Genomic DNA, 19,553 nt, shown 5'->3' on the forward strand with positions numbered 1-19,553 from the left:
CTGAGTCAACAGCTCGTAGGCTTTAAATTTGAATTCTATTCAGTGGAATTCTAGAAACCCTGGGCAATAATTCTCAGTTTCCCCTCACTTACCACTCAGCTACTGTGACTTAAGCCCTCGTTCATAGCCAGGTTTCCCCACCCACCTACCGGTATTCTTAAAGTGAAGAGATGCTTTTCCTATAGCTTAGTCACTATTGGGTTAGATACAGTTCAACCCCTTTAAAGGCTAATGATGAAATTAACTGCTTTCAAAGAATTTTGTTGAAAGCGACCCCTGTGAAATTTCATTCATTGCAGAATAAGGAAACGATGGGAGTAGATATAATATATATATATATATATATATATATATATATATATATATATATAGGGAAGCATAAGAAGGGTGTGACTTGGGAATTAACTCTGGTTCCACTCTTATGATGCTGTCCCGTATCCTGGCTAGCTATCAGAGATTATAGAGGGAACTGCAATGAGAAATGGTTCAGAAATACCAGTAGGTGCTTCACCCTTTCTCCATGCTCCACTAAAAACAAAACAATTAATATGATTCACTATAGAAAGTATAAATGAAGTTAATAGTCATCGCGTTCTCTGTATCATAATCTCTACAGCATTTCTGAGGTTGCCTTTGTTTCTGGCATTGTGGCTGCATTTTACTTGAAAAAGGTCTGACAAATTCGCTGATGCTTCCGGGGACTTTTTAGAGTTTTTTTTTTTTTTTTGCTTGTTAATGCAGTTCTCATGACATCATTGAAGGGCTAAGCTGTTTTGCTCAGTAAACTTTTTCCATAGAACATATTGCATTGCTAAGCTTGTAAAGAATAAGAACACATCCTGCAGGTTGGTGTTTTTTTTTTTTAGTAGTTGTATTAAGTGCTGTTATTTTTTGCATTTCTGTTATTTCCTTTCAGCATTTTTCCATCAGCTATCTGTGGCAAATCAGTTTAAATGGGAACAATGGGTGAAAACGTCAATGTGAATTTGAATAAAACATGAGGAAAATTTCCCCAAAGCTTAACAGTTACCTTTGTAATTAGTTATGTGTATTCATAAGTATGTATACTTTTAAAAATAAAAATTAAGCTTTGTATTGTTCTTCAACAGAACTTATAGCACCTAATTCAGTTGGTTGTGAACGCATTTCTGTTAAAGCAATATGGAGTAAACTACATCCATGTGACATATGATTTTTATTTTTTACAATCATGTGATATATAGATTTAACGCACTAAAGAATAATAAATAAAATAATAAATGCCACTAAATATTTTAAATGATGTGTTAGTATTCCTGCTTCATCACTCTGATCTGTGTGCATATCGCATGTGAATTAGGAACCATAATTTGACGTAAATGAGGTGTGCACCTGAATTTCTCCCTTCAATTGAAATCTGCTTTCAATTAGATGTGTATTTGAATATGCATCCGTGTTATGCCTCAATCATTCAGACACAGAATTATCAGCGCGCCTCAAAGAAGAGGCAGGTTTCTAAAGCTACCAAAAGCTGAGACAGAGGAAAAACTGCTTCCTGCTCATCCTCTGTTCTCCAATGCACTTGCTGCCACTCCACCTCCATCTCCCCACTTGTTTTAATAAAATGTGTCAACACAGGCAGGCACCTGGTGCTGCAAGGAGGGAATTTCCTCTCCCTTTCTCTGGCACACTGGGACAACAACTTAAATGTTTGTGGGAGATGTAGTTCTCCTATGTTTACATAGGCGCATCCCTGTGTCTCCCCCCACCCTGTTCTGTCCCTCCCCCCCCTATCCCCCAGTTCATCCCTGTGATTGGGCCCACCCTGTCCCAACCTGTGACCTATTCAGCTCCCCCCATCCCCCACCCAGACAGGCCCCTATCTCCACTTGGCCTCATCTGGAAAGTGGCCTAGTCTACAAAGCCGAGGTGAGATACTGTGGAGAGGGCAGGTTTCATCCGTGTCTCCCCCCACCCTGTTCTGATCCATTACCTATCCCTGCCCCTTATTTGGGCCCCCATCCCCCCCCCCCAGTCAGGCCCCTGCTTCCACTTGGCCTAGTCTGGAAAGTGACCTAGTCTGCTGCGGCCTATTCAGTCTGCTGGGCAATGTTGGGCCTTGTTGCTGCAAAAGGCCTGTTTTCAGTTGGTTGTTGTGGAATTTTGTGATGTCATCCGATGGCACGGCTTTGGAGGCAGCAGCGTGCGATCTGAAGGAGTCTTCAAACCTTCTGCTGGTGATGTATAATTTGGGCACCACTTTTTGTGTGTTTATTCATTATATTAGGTGTGAAAGGTGTGCTTTTTTGGAAAAAAATTTTTACGCCAGATCCCTCCCTGATGGGCATGGAACGTTGTGGCCAAATTTGTTGGAATTCAGTCCAGCGGTTATGGAGGAAGGGTGTTATATCCACGCACACAGTGGGAACATTTATATAGAGTCACAGAGAGAGAGGCTTAGAAAGGCAACCTCTTGGAGTAATGGCGTTGCTCCACGTAAACTCTACCCTGCTTCCTTTCTCAATCATCAACAGCAGCACCACCCTTACGGTGGCTGCTTAAGGCCATTTGCCTCTTAGCTCTTTGCTCTCCTACTTTCACTGCTCGCTGGGTTCTGGGAGAAGGGAGGGTCTGGAATGCTTTCTAGTGATAACGTGTCAGCCAGCTGCTCCAGCTCTGCTTCCTTCCCTCCTTCTGCTGTTATTTGCCAGCTTTGCCCCTCATCTATCTCTGAGCCGTGACCTTCTGCAAACCACTGTTGTAAATCTATACTGTCTTCCTCTTCTCTGGAAGGTTGAGGGGGGAGCCAGTTTGCACCATTCCTCCTCAGTCCAGTCCCTAACAGTAAGGTACCTTGCCCCCAGTTTGTCTGGAGCTTTGTATATTATTACAAGAACCTTGCCAATATTAACGGTACATTGCAATGTTACTTAAGCCTCCCATGTATCACACTGTAAACCACAATTAGTGAGTCAAAATCTAATGGGATGCCTCTTTACAGCCCAACAGGAATAAGTGATGAAACTGTAAACCCACTGAAGAATTAAGTGAATCATACCTACATCTAGGCCTCCCTCAGTTCCCTACGGCAGCTGCTAAAATATAAAGTGAAAGGAATAAAAGCACTAAATGAAGTAGAAGTACAATAAGGATTCAATTATCTTTATTAAACCAGAACCAAATCAAAATATAACTCAGATATACATGTAAGCAGAACATTAAAAACAAACAGGAAATTGGAAATGAGAGCAGAGTTGCTCCAAAGAGTTATGCCTTGGAACATGAACAAGTAAATAACTTCAGACTGCAATTAAAGAAAAAGAAAAAAGATCAGAGAAATAACCCACAGGTGTACAGATGAAGTAATTTTCAAGCTTGGCCCATCTTACCAAGTTTCACTATGAATAATAAAATGGAACTTAAACCAAAGGGGGGGGGGGAGAATCACTACTGTTCCCCATTATTACCGTAAATGCAAAGAAAAAAAAGTAGGTGGAAATCCTGTTTCCAAGGCATCCCATTAATCTGCTACATTCTCCAAAAGCCCCAAACGAAGAGAAATCCCCCCCATTCATTGGCAGACTGCATGCCGCACTTCACGTTTTCTTCATCGCCATCCCCAGGCGTTGTGACGCCAAATGAAATTCTGACTTCTTTTTTCACATTTCCATTTCTGTTTATCAGATTTCCTGCCTGCCCCAAATTGTCTGTATCTCTGGTAATCTAAATCATGATCCTTGTACACAGTGGCTGGTGACTAATGTAAAAAGTAAAAGTTCCTCTTCAGGCTCCTCTCTCAAGGTGTTCCAAAGTGTGCTTCCTGGTGTCTAAGGCTCAATTGTCAGACTTGCACTTCTTCTAAACATATATGTGGACATCAGAGCTCTGCTGGATCAGCCCAAAGGCTATCTGGTCCACCATCCTAGTCTCACAGTGGCCAACATGAGGCCAATGAAATGCCCACAAACAGGACTGCATATAACAGCAGTCTCTACCCGCTTAGTATACTGGGCAACTCAGATTCAAAGGCATACTATCTGACAATGGATTTAACCTTATCCTTCATGAACTGGTCTAATCCTTCTTTAAAGCCATCCAAGTTGGTTGCCATCACTACATCTAGAGGAGAGAGAGAGGATTGTATAATTAAACTTTCTCCATCCTGTGTTCTAGCATTAGGAAAGGAGAAGGAAAACCTGTTTCTATCAACTTCCTCTTCTATTATGTCTGCCCCTTTACTCACTTTTTTCGTAAATTAAAAAGCTCAAAACTTTTCCTCATTGGGGGCGGGGGGACTCAGGCAAGGTTTCCTTCATGAGAATGTTGCAGTCCAAAGCATGCACCACTTAAACATTGCAAGAGCTGGTTTAGAACATGCCGGAAGTCAAACATCGGAACCCAGTGCTAGGCCCATAACCTACTGTAATGATGCCTGACCCAGCAAAACTATAAAACCATTCCTACCTTGAGAAAGTAGCTGCCTGCATTTTTAAAAGGGGGGAGGGTCCCCTCTTGGGTACAATCTTATGCCGGTTTATTGAAGATCTCATAAAGTTAAAAACAGCATCATATGAGACATCAAGCAGTAGATTACTTACATCCATTTCCTACATGTAAAACACCTAAAATGGAATGAATTGACAAGTGGTCCTGCTTAGACTGTGAGACAGTAATTTATTGTATAGCAGCCCAGGTACTAGCCATAAATAAGTTGTTAATCAACACCAAGTAACTGTTTCTTCGTCAAGCATCTATTGCACTGATGCTTTCAGGAAAGGTTAGGAATTTATATGCACTTTCATTTGGATATCACCCACGTTTGCTTATTTAAGGTGCTCCATACCACAGATTCAGGCACCCATGCGGAGGATCATGCCACCCAGAAGAAGCTGCCATGTGAAAAGCAATGATTTAGCATATGGGCCTCACTGTGTGGCACTGAGTGCAAGACCTAGGCAAACCAGACATTAAAAACACACCAAACCAAAGTCACCCTTAGATGGCTTGTGTTATCTTCACTGGGGCTACTCCCAGAAAGAAAGAAAAAGTTTACACTTTGGTCTTTGCAAACCTCAAGAGCTTTGTATAGCAAACATTTATATAATTCTGGAAGGTCTAACTAACAAGATTGCAGCAGTCTGGCATATAAGCACCTCTATATACAGCAGGGACAGGGAACTTGTGGCCCTCTAAATGTTTAGGGCTGTAACTCTCCACTGGCCAGGCTGGCTGTGGCTGATAGGGGATGGAATCCAACAACAGCCTAAGGTACACAGGCTTCCCATTCCTGAAACAGAGCACTGTGGCTAGCTGAATCCCAGTGATAATAGTTAAAATTCAAATAGTGGGGGGGGGGTCAAACAAGATGCAAGAGAGGAGAAAGGTGATCATGGGTGACGGTCCACTTGATCAGAGGAACAACAGGAGGAGGCAGTGCTTAACTCTTCCTCCTCCAGCTGTTTTCCTGCTCAAAATTCCATCCCCATCTGCTCCTCACTTGCTGAAAAGGGCAATTTCGAGCAGAAAAACTACTGGAGGAGAGAGGGTTAAGCAGCTCCTATTTGTCCCCTGACATTTCCCTGATCAAACTGGAAGCCTCTCATGACCACCCTCACATTTCAGCTGCATAAAGGGTCAGAACTCTGCTTGGCACTCTATAAGGAACTACTGGCATCCAAAACCATCTACCTCACAATCTCTCCCATCCTTTCTTCAGAACTGCTTTCTTCTTTTAGTGAGGGAAAAAATGAATGTTGCTACAATTAAGGCTTGTACATATTCACCTGTGTAGCTGAGTGAGGAACATGTTATTGACAAATAAAGCTCTTATCACTTTACCATCCAAACCAAACACATGTTGGTGCAAATTATTTAATGAAGAATTACAAGTCACAATTCTGGTGTAATTTTTGTTGTTTTTAATGGGGTAATAAATCATCGTGCTATCTTTCAAAGTCCTAGGAAGGAGGTTGCCTGTGCTATGACCTTACATTTTGCAAGTTTCATAATGTGAACAAACCTTAACTTGGCCAGATACGAAGCAGAGTTTTCAAGTCAGGAACTGTTTAAAAAACAGCACCTTAAAAAAACAACCCCGAACCTATTTGGCAGATATTCTCTCCCTCTCCCTCTCTCTTTTAAAAAAAAAAAAAAGCGCCACTCATCATCTCCCTCCCTCAATCCAAACCTGGCATCCTCTTGAGCTCATCCTAGAATAGCAGAAATATTTGTAAATCTTTGCAGGTCACTTTTTAGGTAACATATCCATTAATATAGACTGGTCTTTTTCATTATTCTCAAGAACTCCTCTTCATCTATTTCGCCATCGCCATTACGGTCAGCTTCATCTATCATCTCCTGTAAAAAAAACACTGAAGATTAAGCACTGACCTGGAAGCATCCAGCACTCATTTTGTTAAGTGTTTTCTCAGCTCCGATATAATGCCCAGAATTGAAATGCTTGATGAATAAATATCCTAAATACAAACAACAAACTCTTTTCCCAAATGCCTTTGCTTATGTAGTCAAAACAGAACTGTTTAAACACAAGACACTCATGTTTTCAGAAGTACAAAAAAATAGTCATATTTTTCTTTCTTTCTCTTGGGGGAAGCGGGGGACAAACACCCAACTGCCAGGACTGAGCATGTTCAATGCTACAAAATGATCACTGCATGTTGCAGGAGTGCGGAGAATCCCAGCGAGGTGGAAATGGAACAGCATATCCTGGAAGAGGTGATGGCTGGAATGCTGAACAGGTGTACTTCAGAGCCCTCTGGAATATGCACAAATACAATTAAACAGCCCAATGACCCTCAGTGCTGCCAGCTCCAACTATTACCCAGCTATTTAAAATATGCAGCATCTATGAATAAAGGCTTAGCAAAGCAAAACATTTACCTGTAACTCTTCATCTGTTAAGTTTTCTCCAAGTTCCTTGGAAACTCTCTTTAGGTTTTTAAATGAAATCTTGCCTGTCCCATCATCATCAAATAATCGGAAAGCCTTTAGGATTTCTTCTTTGGTATCTTTTTCACTCTTTGAAGAAAAGGACGGGGGAGAGAAGTAAAAGAAGAAGAAGTGCCGACTCTTATTCCAACTGCTCAAAAGCAAAAATATGTCTTACCATTTTTTGGGTCATCATAGTCAAAAAGTCTTCAAACTCTATGACACCGCTTCCTTCTTTCCCGATATCTGCTACCATCTTTCTGACTTCTTCTTTCTTTGGCTCAAAGCCAAGAGCACGCATTGCAACCTGTAATAGAGATGCAAACCACTTTTACACACACAAGTTGGTGCTGGGAACATGGAAGCTTGCATGACTAATGGGCACCAGCTGATTAGCAAGACAGGAAGCTGCCTTAAACCAAGTCAGGAAAATGGTCCATCTAGCTCAGTATTGTCAACACTGACTGGCAGCAGCTTCCCAGAGCTTCAGACTGGTATATATATTTTTCCAGTCCTATCTAGAGGTTGAAGCTGGGACCTTCTGCACGCAAAGCAGATGCTCTATAACTGAGCTATGGTCGTTTCAGTTAGTGTATTAATAAGCTAAATTTGTATGTATAGAAATAGTTCTGAAGCAAGAAACAGCCAGCCTTCACTTACAAAAACCACAACCCTGAGCGTATGCCTCACTAAAATCAATAGGGCTTTCTTCCAAGCATACATGGTTAGGATCGCACTAGGTCAGGCATCCCCAAACTGCGGCCCTCCAGATGTTTTGGCCTACAACTCCCATGATCCCTAGCTAACAGGACCACTGGTTGGGGAAGATGGGAATTGTAGTCCAAAACATCTGGAGGGCTGAAGTTTGGGGATGCCTGCACTAGGTAAAGGTAAAGGGACCCCTGACTCTGGGGTTGCGGTGCTCATCTCGCTTTACAGGCTGAGGGAGCCGGCGTTCCTCCGTTCCGCAGACAGTTTTTCCGGGTCATGTGGCCAGCATGACTAAGCTGCTTCTGGCGAAACTAGAGCAGCGCACAGAAATGCCATTTACCTTCCCGCCAGAGCGGTACCTATTTATCTACTTGCACTTTGACATGCTTTTGAACTGCTAGGTTGGCAGGAGCAGGGACCAAACATCAGGAGCTCACCCCATCGCAGGGATTCGAACCGCCGACCTTCCGATCGGCAAGCCCAAGGCTCAGTGGTTTACACCACAGCGCCACCCATGCCCCCAGGATTGCACTATAAATCACTAAAAGAATACACACGTATACCTTTAATTCTTTAACATCAATGGTGCCAGATCCATCTGTGTCAAACAAATCAAAAGCTTCCCGGACCTCTTGCTTTTGCTCCTCAGACAATTCATGTTTCAGTCCACCTTTCCTTCGCAGGCTGGCGACCAAGGTTGGTCTTTTATAATTGGATGCCTTTCATTAAGCGAGAGAAAAAGAGAATTTAAAAATATTATTTGCAGAAAGCTAAAAATAGCAAAATACATAGTTATCACATTCTAAAAAAAATTATTTATGTCTACATGTATTTGATTTGCCAAAGTTGCTAAAATTAAAGAGCTTAGGACTTTTTGGCTGCAATTGTTTACTTCCCCGCCACTCACTGATCTGTACTGAAGAACCTATTATGACTACTCGCACAAAGGTGTTCGCACAGGTATATATATTAGATATGGAACCAGATCAGGCAAGACAACCCCCTTCCCCCAGATCTGGCCCATCACATATTGGGGAGAAATCACACACAGCTCCTTCCCTCCATCCTAGCACACCAGCCTCATCTGTATCACCCCATCTCTACCTGTGGGGATGGAATGTACAACGGCCACCCACATGTGTACAGTTATCAATGCACATAGGCCAAAAGAAAAACATCAGGTTTGATTTTCCTATTAAAAGCAGGAAATTAAGCGTGCACACAATTATAGTCTACGTACATAGAATTGTGCAAGTGTCACTGGGTTTTTCCCACCTCGCATATACCATGAAGGGCAGGGCAGACGTGGTGGGTGGAGATAAGCTGCGCACACATGCTCACCTCCACAAACTGGGGAGATGCATTGTCCAAGCCAGCTCATTCAACAAATACATGTTTGTACATACACAGGCAGTCCAACTGTGTTGAATAAGCCTTTGCCCCAAGTAAGCATGCAGCCGTGCCACCTCATCCTATGCATGTTTTCACCCAACCCAGTAGGAGCTCTAATATGCACAGACCAGTACCATTTAATGCAGCTACTAAGCTCGCCTTTCACTTTCTCAACACCACTTCTGAAGTCACTTCTCTCTTCTGTTTGGCAGCCCTGCTTTGCACCCATTTTCACCTTCACCCCCATGTCTATGCCTCCCCTATTTTGTGCAATCCACCCTTGCACACAACCCCTTCCCATGCTAAGCTGAATCTTCCCCCCCCCACATATTGAACTACTAAGCACCCTTTTCACCTACTGCCCACTCACTAAGCCCCCTTCACCTGTTCTTCAAACAGTTTCCTGCCCTTGTTTTCATTATCAATCCCATTCCTATGCCTTCTACTCCCTTTTTTGCAACTCCCTTCATACCCATTTTCACCTTTACCCTGCTTTCTCTCCTTCATCCTCCTTCCGCAGACCACGCCCACTTTCATATCTCCTCGTCTATTTCGCAGCCTCCCTTTGCGCACACACTCTGTTATTACCTTCACCCTAACTCCTTTTTTCAACTCCCCCTTACACAGAGACCACATCTGTTCCCATGATGTAGCCACTTTTGCTGTGATTATATAAGTTGCTGTATCTGTAAGATGAATAGAATCTTAGAAGCACACCTGCCGGTTACTTTGTTCAGTTAGAGAAGGTTCCGTTCAGTTGATAGATGTTGTATATACATACATGGGCGTTTATGCTTGCTAATAAAATACCTATTCTAAATGATTACATTGAATCTGGAACTTCATGTTGAAAACAACAGGTGGTACCAGAGATGAAATGAAATACATTGTTCTAAAGTACTGTGGAATATTTGAGGGCTCTGCATCCTTTTAACTCTTTCACACGGGGCAGCTGAGGAAAGGAAGAGGGAGAAAATTGGGAGTACAAGAAAAAAATTGAGAGGCGCTGAAAGGAAAATGGCAGTTTTAAACAGCGGCAGAGGGCGACAGTGAGTGGAAAATTGAGGTTTTAAATAACAGAGTAGAGCAAGCAGAGGGAGATAACTGAGGGGAAAAGTGGTGGTTTAAAACAAAGCTTCAGAAAGGAGTGGAGAGAAGGCTCTGTTGTGTTACCCTTTCAGTGTTAGCTTCTGTTTTGTATCCACCTCTGCTGTTTCTCCTTGTTAAAACCTTTTTTTTAAAAAAACAACAGCTACAACAACCCTCCTTTGAAAATCTATTCACACTTTTCCCACTTCTTTCCCCTCTCAGTGTCCTTCCCTTCTAGTTCTCAAGCCACAGTCACTGCTGTTGTCTTCTCTTTGACTCCCCTACCCTTACCCAACCATGACCGTGCAAATCCAGGATTGTGATGTGGCACTGCGCTGTGGAGGCTGTGTGATGATGGCAGTCTTACCATTATACACACACACACACACATGCACACTGTGTGAAGAAAGAGTGTTGAATAGTGGCTGTTCAAAGTGCCTCTGAGAAGGGATGCTGCTTGGCACTTCAAGGAGGCATGACATAAGTTTGCACAGACGTCTGGAGTGCCTGGGGCAAACCAAGCAGACCCAGTCACCCTGAAAGCCCCCAACTAAGTTTAAAAAGTGGAGAGGGGCAGGAAAGATGGGGGGCTGGCACAAGAGATCTAGGGCTTGGGCACTGCTGCCCCACAGTCTTCTAAATTTGAGATGGAGACATCGGTTATAAAGCTTAATGGCACAAGCCCTGTGCACACTTACCTGCGGGTAACTCTGTGGGTCTTACTTCCCTGTAAACATTCAAAGGAGCACTGTGTGCTGTCAGATTCGTATTGGCGTTGTTTTTATTCGCCTATGCTTATCATAGGAAACCACGAGAAAACCACAAATAACATGATGGGTAGGGGTGGGGTGGGGTGGGGGTGAAAGATGTTCCAGGGGTGGGCGGGCTTTGAAGAGATTGGAATGGGCGGGCAAACAGACAGATTTACCAGCTCTGGTCCTCATAAGTAGGAGGCAGCAGCAGGCACTGTTTTATAATACATACATGAAGAACTGTGAGCAAGAAGCACAACTCACCATTCTGGAAAATCTGTCGCGCACGCTTGGTTCGTTAAACGTAGAGGCGGATGCCGACGCTTCAACCACCTGCGTTCTCTGATTCATACCGCTCCACCCCCCAAAAGCTGAACACGGCCAATGACAGAAGGGATTCCCGGCAAGCCCCGTCTCCTTTTCTCTTCCTAGGGCCAACCAGGCGGCGGGAGGGGAGTTGCTGGCCTTGTGACATCACGCAGAACGTTGTGTTGCAGTTTCTGGCTGGATACACAAACAAAGCGGAGGCGGTGTCCTGGCAACCGCCGCCCCGCCCCCTCGCGTGTGGAACGCCTGTTCTTTGTGATGGTCGTTGAGGGGTTTGTTCTCGGGTGCAGGCGAGTCCACGCGCCGTTAACAGGGAGTGGTTTATTCTCGGGTGGTCCACGCGCTGTTAACAGGGAGGAGAGAGAGCGGTCAGGGGCTTGATTTATGTCGGGAAGCTGCCATCTGGCCCCTTCCCCAGTTGTACTGCGGAGTCCTGGAATAAGTGAGGGAGCAAAAAGAAGAAGGAAAATAAACTGCCTTTGAGCATGTGCAGAGTGCCTCCACTAGTACAAATCCTAGTGCAAAGATGATAGTCACGTTGACCCGGGTGGGAAGCACCCTAAACGCCATAGTGAGATGATGCCAAACGACATGTCCCAAGAAGTTGTGAGCAAGCTTTGAATTGGAGCTCTCCAGGACGCTTCTTTGGCGTGAATGTTAATACTGGACGTGGGGTGCACGCGTGTCAGAGAGCGAGGAAGGAACAAGAGAGTACAGTAGTCAGAACACGAGGTGAAAAGGTTTCAGTCTGCAGTCTGTTCCTGCAGTGTGTTCTCCCCGCACGCTTTACACATTAACCACACAGTCCTCCTATGCACCCGCTAACTTAAATGGGACTTGGCTCTCCGGGAAGTGTACCCAGTAATAAGGCTGCAGTTAATGTGGTTCCTGGGTGAGGAGAGCCGAGAGTTTGAGCCGCAAACACTTCCACTTTGAGAAGCGAGTTCCGAGAATCGGCAGGCAAGCAGTCGCACTTTCTAATCCTTTCGGTGTTGCTGCAAGTCGAGAGGATGGTGAATACACACACGCATGCACAGTGCACTTCTCTGAAATATTACACTTTAACGATACTTTCAAGGCAGCATATTCAAACTAATTACAGTCAATACATCTCTTTTCTGCGAATCTACAACGGCTCAGAAGAAAGAAATAGCGTTTATGACTGAGCACAGAGAAGCGCGGGGGAGGGAATCGAGAAAATCCAGTAGCAGCAACTTTTGTGCCTTAAAAAATTGTGTGTGTGTGTGTGGTCCCTTCCCTCTTCAGAGACCACCCAAAAAATGCATGGGCCACACCTCTGCCCTTTTGCATTCTCTGACTGGTCTCCAGTCACTGCTCTTCCACTTCCTACCCCACCCCACCCCCCTTTACCTTCCCATCCCCACTAGCAGCAAAGGCTGGGCTATCACCCCATCAAGGGCCTGGTAAGGGCAAGGGCTTCAGTAGATGTTATTGAGCGTGCTCGGCACTCACGAGCATGCTCAGTAGAGTGCCTTGAATTCCGTCCGGGGCGGGCAAGAGAGTTTGTGCTTGCAGACTAGCGGGGGAGAGATGGGGGGAGAGGGAAAGAGAGAAGCGAAAGCAATTAGGAGCTCTGTGGAAGGGAGATGAACAGCTGGTGCTCAGGCTCAAGGCACGGACCTAAAGTTAAGCAGGTAATGTGTGTTTTTTAAGGCTGGCCGCTCCGGGCGGTGTGCTGGGAAGTATTGGGCTATGGTGGTCCTGCCGCCCAGGGAGAGGGCAAGACCTACGCAGCCTTCTCTCCGGATGCTAAGTGCAGGTGAGCCACCTGGCTGGCAGGGCAAGCAGGTTGTGCAAATAGCAAGTGTGCCTTCCCTTTGGGTGATGCAGCAGTATGGCTTGAGCCTGCTGGGCCCAGTTCCTTCCTACAGCACACAGCTCAGGCAGAGAGAGGGTGCAAGCAAAGGTGATGGTAGTTGCCTTGGTCACTTGCTGCGTTACTTAGCGCAGCACAGAGCAGAGGATCCCGTAGTAAGCAATGGCACCCGCTCAACAGGACTCAAGCCTTCCAGGAACCGCTACAGCTTAGTAGCAGCTGTTATGCTGGGAAATTGAGGCCTTGGCAGCTGCCTAGCTATGCAAGCTCTTCATGCAAGCCTTGAATATTTTTTTCCAGACATTACCTGGACACCACAAAGGACAGAAGGAGGGTACACAGATAGGGTCACATTCCCTTTATTTGTTCAGCCCGTTATCCATCATAAACCAACAAGTTAATAATGCGAGTTTTAAAACCACTTGATCTGCATGTTCATGCTACTTCAGAAATGGGAGATGTATTTATTTGTTGCCTGAGGGCTATTTTGCCAATTTATTGCCATGTGTGTGCCAAAAATGCACCTGTGCTCTTGAGCACACAAATGCACATTTGCAACAGCTAAAGTAGGGTTTTGATTCTCTTGGCCTCTGACCTGGCATGCCATGGCAACCCTACTCTAGTATAATCTGTGTGTGTGTATGTGCATTCATTCAGATAAAATGTGTTTCTAAAGCATTCAAAACCAGGAAATTTTGTTTCCTCAGGACATTATGGTGATTCTTAGAACTGCCTTGCCAAATAGAACACTTTGTAATCCTTTGGTGTGGCCAACCTAGATTCCACCCAGGGAACAGATCCATATGCTGCATCTAGAATCACCCCGTCTCTGCTTCTTATGTTACTTAGACAATTAAGCATTTGGTAGGTTTTGCAACAAAAAATGATGCAAGTCCATTATTTTAATGGAGAAAGACATATAGCCTTCCCCATTTCCTGTCCTTGCTCCTGTGATGTTCTCTTCCTAATAAAGTCCTCACTGTTTCTCTGGTAGTGGATGTGGCTTCTTTACCTTCCTTAATTCTAATGATGGCATCTTAGTTTCCTGTTCTGCACCCACTTGGTATCCCCAAATATGTGAGAAGCATGGATTTTTATTTCCGTCAGGAAAATGGATAAGTTGATATATCACCTTGGAAACATTAAAAGTAAGATCCAACACTCTGGAATGGATGAAGGAAGAGTTGGAAGGCATTAAAAGGCAGAAGCAATAAGTCTTGTGTTTCATTTGTAGATGTCATGGCTTTCCGGAACATGAACAGAAAGAGGCATATTGGACTGCAACAACTTTCAGCTTTGGCATCCACTGGAAGGACATTTTTAGGACCAGTGAAATCATCCAAATTTATTGTTGATGAATGTACTCCAGGTGGTGTGTTGGTTTGTTCTGCAGTAAGACTTCTTGAAAGCTTGGATTTAACTAGTGCAGTGGGACAACTTCTTAATGAAGCCATCCAAGCACAGAACAAAGAATATAGAACTGGGACAACTACCCTGTTGTTTCTTGTTAGCGTTTGGAGCAAGGCTGTACTTGAATGCCTTCAGCAGGGTGTTCCCCTTTCCATAGTGGTAGCTGAGATGTATGAAGGCCTGAACTCTTGCATTGAACATCTGCAGTGCCTTACATTATCACTACACAACATGCAGCAAAGACTATATGATATTCCTATTAAATGTGATGACAAAGCCTCCGATGACATCTGTTCTGGCACTGCTGGAAGACAAGTTGAAATGGAAACTCCAGATACCCAGTCCTACAATAGTTGTTTCACCCTACTTGAACATCCTTGTGATTATGCACAAGTATCAGAAGAAGAATCAGAAATTGCTACCATCCAGGAAGCAAATGCATGCAGTTGTCAGGGAAAGTGTCCAGGAGTATTGACTGCAGGCAGCACAGTTAGTTCACTAGGTAAATCAGTCGATACCAGTTGTGGTTTTACAGTTTGCAAAACTGTGAGTCAGAAAAACTGCGGCTTTCAAAGCTGTCCTTTAGGTGCCTCAGGCCGTGAGAAAATATCAAAAGTAACCCTCTTCAGTAGGCACTTAAGCAGTATAAAAGAAAGTCCTTCACTGCAGCAAACCAGCCAGCTGGCCAAATGCACAAAACATTTTAATGGGTTAAGTGATTTGGGACAACTAGCAATGTCTTTGAGCCATGGAAATTGGCATGCAATGAAACTGGTACAGGACATTCTCAGATGCCAGCTGCAGACTGCCAACACAATGGGTGATGTCCATCCTTTCCAATTTAATATTTCTGAAGTTGTGACATGTTGCTTACCAGGCATGTCTGAAAGTCATTCTTGTGTCTGTCCTGGGTACATCACCTTATTACACCCAGAGAAAGCTGCTGTTGCTAAGCAGCTCCAGGATAGGCCTCTTCGTATTATTCTTGCCAATGGTGACCTGAGCGAAACATACCACCACCTGGGGTTTAACAGGTCACAGAATGTAAGAATGTTCTTAGAAAGTCCAGCTGCTGAAGAGAACAGCTCAAGATTGTGGGTCAACTCCATGTTGGATATTCTGATTCAGTCCAGGGTAAATCTAATTTTGGTAGGAGGCAACACATCAGCAAGTTTAGAAGAAAGATGCCTGCTGAATAATATAGTGACAATTAACGGGGTAGCTGACAATGTATTGAAGGCTTTTAGTGATGTTACAAGAGCAGACAGAGTGACTTACCTCACCCAAGTTAATGAGCATTGCATAGGTGAGGGTGTTTGTCTGAACCTCTTTGGAGCATTGAAGTTAAATTGGGTTGGACTGGATGGCCAAATGCCAGTTGCTTTAACAGCGAAAGGCATTCACCTGATAACAGCTGTGCTTAGTTGCCCAGTTATATCCAAGATGCAAGCCATCGAAGATCAGTTTTGGACCTGCGCTCACCGTGTACATCATGCCCTTCTCGATCAAGCAGTCTTTCCAGGAGGTGGCACTGTGGAGCTCCTGTGTCTCGGTTATCTTGAGAATCTGGAGAAGGCAGCCAAGAATTCCAGCGAAGAAGGGTTTCATGCTGGCCACTCTTGGCTTGCAAATACTTCAGAGCAATATAAAGCTCTGGTGCTTAATGCTTTGTCACATGGTTGGCACCAGTACATTTGTACTGTTATGTGTAACACTGCAGACTCTGCATCGGAGCTTGAAGCCAGCACCTTTATACAACAGCATCTCAGGAAAGCAGCCTTGAGTGGTTTGCCGTCCACTTACCTGCTGGATGAGTTTAAAAGGGGGAAGATGGGAACAGCAAGCCCTGAACGTGGTGGGACATTTGAAAAGCCTCTGGAAGTATATGACAATGTTACTGCTAAGATGGAAGCGTGGCGTAGAGCTCTAGATTTGGTGCTGTTAGTGCTTCAAACAGATGCTGAAATTATCACAGGGCCTAAGAGGGATCAGTTGCTAAAGTCGCAGGCCTCAAGTGAGTTCATGTTTTTGTAAGTAATGTGTAGGCCTGCATATGGTTATGTGAACAAGTATTCCTGGCCAAGCTCAGAAGCAAAAAAAATATTACGAGAATTAAATTCAGAATGATTGCCTTCTTCGTTTTAGAAATAAAAATCCATTCCCAAGAAAGGACTCAAGTCATGGAAGGGCACTTCCTCATAATCTCCATTTAATCATAATCTCTCTTATTTTTTCCTAGATTATGCCATTGACCATAAATGTGTTATCAGTAAGTTCCATTCATTTCAGCAGGACGTAAAATTGTGTGATAATCTTGGCTCCCTTCAAGCTGAACTATATAAGGGCTCCATTCTACAGTACAACTAGTTTGTTTCTTTTTAAACTGATATAATTCTTCTTTATAAATTCAGATGGTGCCTTTTAACTTTGTTTTAAGGCATGCAAATAAATATTAAGGTTATAAATTTGGAGGGGACGGGACCAGTAAATCATTAGGTTACATAGATGTAAGCAATAAAGTGCCATTGAGGTTTCTTTTTGGAAGTTCCAGTGGCTGTCCTTGAGGAGGAAATCTGTTAACTCCTCTCTGGGGAGAGGGATTAATTGTTAAGCCACTCTGGGTATTGTAGTCTTGTGAGGGGAATGGTGATCTCCTAACAACTCTTAAGCATCCTTAATAAACTACAGTTCCCAGGTTTCTTTGGGGGAAGCCCATGACTTTCAAGCAGTATAATACTGCTTTAAATGTATACCGGTAGTACATATGAGGCCTTATCTCAGTTGTTGATGTTACCCACATTTGCAGTTCCTCAAAGGACCCATAAGATACCTCAAAGGGAGTTCAAATAAAGCCTCTCTGCAGCTTAACTCTGCCAAAACAACTCTTGTATATCACATCTGTTGGGAGGAGTTGCTGACAGAGGAACACCAGTGTTTTACTCGATCCAAGGCTACCCAGCAGTGTTGTTGTTTGGGTCCTCGCTAATGTGCATAAATTCAGAATTGTAGCATGTTCTATATGCACTATAGATTATAAAGCATTGTTTGTTTGTTTCTGTATTTTATTTATTTATTACATTTGTATCCCACCTCTCCTCCAATGAGCTCACGGTAATGTATATAGTATCTCTGTCTCATTTCATCTTCACAAGAACCCTGTGTGGTTGGTTAGGCTGAGAGAGGCAACTGGTCCAAGGTCACTCACTGAATCTTATGGCATGGATTTGAACCCAGATTATAGCTAACTGCATCTGATAGAGTAATTACAACTTGCCTCTAATAATTATTAGCTACCTAGTGTCAAGTAGATTTCTTCTAAAGGCTGACTACATGTTGACAAATAGGCATGTAAGCTTTTTTCATGCTGTGACAAATAGCAGTTGTGGGGGATTTTCATGGGGAAAATAGTGCAAGGGGAAAGGGTTAACCCCCCCCCAACCATGTTTGCAGTAGAGATCCCTCTTCCTCCTTGAAATAGCTGTCTGTAAAAAGTTTCTAGTGAGTTGAGATGCATTTCATCCATAACATTCATAACATTGCAGCCAACAAACCCTTTAAAACGACTTACCTTTAAAATGAGTAGTTCACACATCGTAGGAAGCTCTTGTGGAAAATGAACGTAAATGGTGGTAGTTGCATGATTTCCTGAGGCTGAAACCTTTCCGGCATGACACCAGTGCCTGGCACCAGTTGTGTTAAGATCAGATTTATACGTGGCATAAACTGTGGTTCCTCTCTTGCACTCAGATGCATACATTTTTAAAGCATGACATTGGTAGCTCACAGTTTTCAAGTGTGGTTGGGAATTGGAAGCTACTTCAGACCCTGGAAAGTATGAAAAGCCTTCTATACTTAAAACAAACTATTTTCTGAGCCATCAACACCATAACTGATTCCACTAACATTCATTTCAGGAACAAGCAAATCCCAATGAAACTTAGGACTGGGGCTGATGCTTTTAAAAAGGTCAAAGATGAGTGCAGCATTTCTTTCCTTGCATTTGCAAAATGCTTGTTGAGAAGGGATCATCAATGTCTTTGTAAAGTTGGAGTGGTCAGATGTGGGGGAACGATAGTACTCTTCATATACCTAAAGGGCTGTTCTATAGATGACGGCAAATACTTTTTCACTGTTAACCTAGTGGGCAGCACTAAATCTAATTGGCCTCAAGTTACAGGAAGCTGGATTTATGTAAGGATAAACCTCTTGACAGTAAGAGCAGTTTGACAGTTGCCTAAATAGGGGGGGGGGTGAACTTTTCTTTGCTCTCTGATTGGACCTGGACTTGGGACCCCAGCAACACCCATGGCTGAAGATTAAGTGAGCTAGAGCTTGAAATAGGATATTGAAATGAGAGCTATCTTCTTTCTATCATCATCATCATCATCATTACTATTCCTTTTAGCCAGCAGATGGCAATCTACAGTTCTGTTTTATACCCAAACTCTAAACACTTTGCAAAGAAGTCAGTTGAATTAAATCTGGTGAAGATATGCTCTATAGCAGGGGTAGGCAACCTAAGGCCCGTGGCCAATCGCCTTCTAAATCCGGCCCACGGACGGTCCAGGAACCAGCGTGTTTTTACATGAGTAGAAGGTGTCCTTTTATTTAAAATGCATCTCTGGGTTATCTATGGGGACTGTCTTGTGTTTTTACATGAGTAGAATGTGTGCTTTTATTTAAAATGCATCTCTGGGTTATTTGGGGGGCATAGGAATTCATTCATTTCCTCCCCCCCCCAAATATAGTCCAGCCCACCACATGGTCTGAGGAATGGTAGACCGGCCCACGGCTGAAAAAGGTTGTTGACGCCTGCTCTAGCAAGGGTGTCCAAACTTTTTTCAAAGAGGGCCAGATTTGATGAAGTGAACATGCGTGAGGGCCGACCAAAGTTGTTGACAGGTCAACAACAACAACTTTGGAGTAAAATCCTAAAAAGATTTTACCCCAAAGTTGTTGTTGTTGACCTTTTTTTTTTAGGAACCCCCCCCCCCCGAGTTCTGGACCTTTTTAAAGGATTAGTCACAGAATACTATTCATATACCTTTTGGCTTGGATCGCAGGCAGCACAGAGGGAACAGCGGGTGGGAGTGAGGGATGACCGGAGC

At 43.8% G+C, this 19,553-nt stretch overlaps 2 protein-coding genes across 2 annotated transcripts; one reads left to right on the plus strand and one right to left on the minus strand.

The window, feature by feature from the left end:
* Nucleotides 1-5,836: 5,836 nt before the first annotated feature.
* On the minus strand, nt 5,837-11,297 carry LOC118084009 (uncharacterized). The gene is made up of 5 exons (XM_035113220.2): nt 11,136-11,297; nt 8,202-8,357; nt 7,106-7,234; nt 6,880-7,017; nt 5,837-6,336 (listed from the first exon to the last, which is right to left on the minus strand). Exons 1-5 carry the CDS (start codon nt 11,220-11,222, stop codon nt 6,247-6,249), a joined length of 600 nt encoding a protein of 199 aa, XP_034969111.1. The 5' UTR covers nt 11,223-11,297; the 3' UTR covers nt 5,837-6,246.
* Nucleotides 11,298-12,465: 1,168 nt separating this feature from the next.
* Nucleotides 12,466-19,338, plus strand: BBS12 (Bardet-Biedl syndrome 12). The gene is made up of 2 exons (XM_035113221.2): nt 12,466-12,853; nt 14,270-19,338. The coding sequence occupies exon 2, from the start codon at nt 14,275-14,277 to the stop codon at nt 16,477-16,479; it is 2,205 nt and encodes a 734-aa protein (XP_034969112.2). The 5' UTR covers nt 12,466-12,853; nt 14,270-14,274; the 3' UTR covers nt 16,480-19,338.
* The last annotated feature ends 215 nt before the right edge of the window (nt 19,339-19,553 follow it).

Source organism: Zootoca vivipara, chromosome 9 (genome assembly GCF_963506605.1).
Source record: "Zootoca vivipara chromosome 9, rZooViv1.1, whole genome shotgun sequence".
NCBI classification, from domain to species: Eukaryota; Metazoa; Chordata; class Lepidosauria; order Squamata; family Lacertidae; genus Zootoca; species Zootoca vivipara.

Coding starts and splice junctions, on each gene's coding strand:
- LOC118084009 (XM_035113220.2), bottom strand. CDS start 11,222: ATGAATCAGAGAACGCAGGTGGTTGAAGCGTCGGCATCCGCCTCTACG. Junction 8,358..11,135: donor GCGACAGATTTTCCAGAATG/GTGAGTTGTGCT, acceptor GCTTAATGAAAG/GCATCCAATTATAAAAGACC. Junction 7,235..8,201: donor TTGATGTTAAAGAATTAAAG/GTATACGTGTGT, acceptor TCTCTATTACAG/GTTGCAATGCGTGCTCTTGG.
- BBS12 (XM_035113221.2), top strand. CDS start 14,275: ATGGCTTTCCGGAACATGAACAGAAAGAGGCATATTGGACTGCAACAA.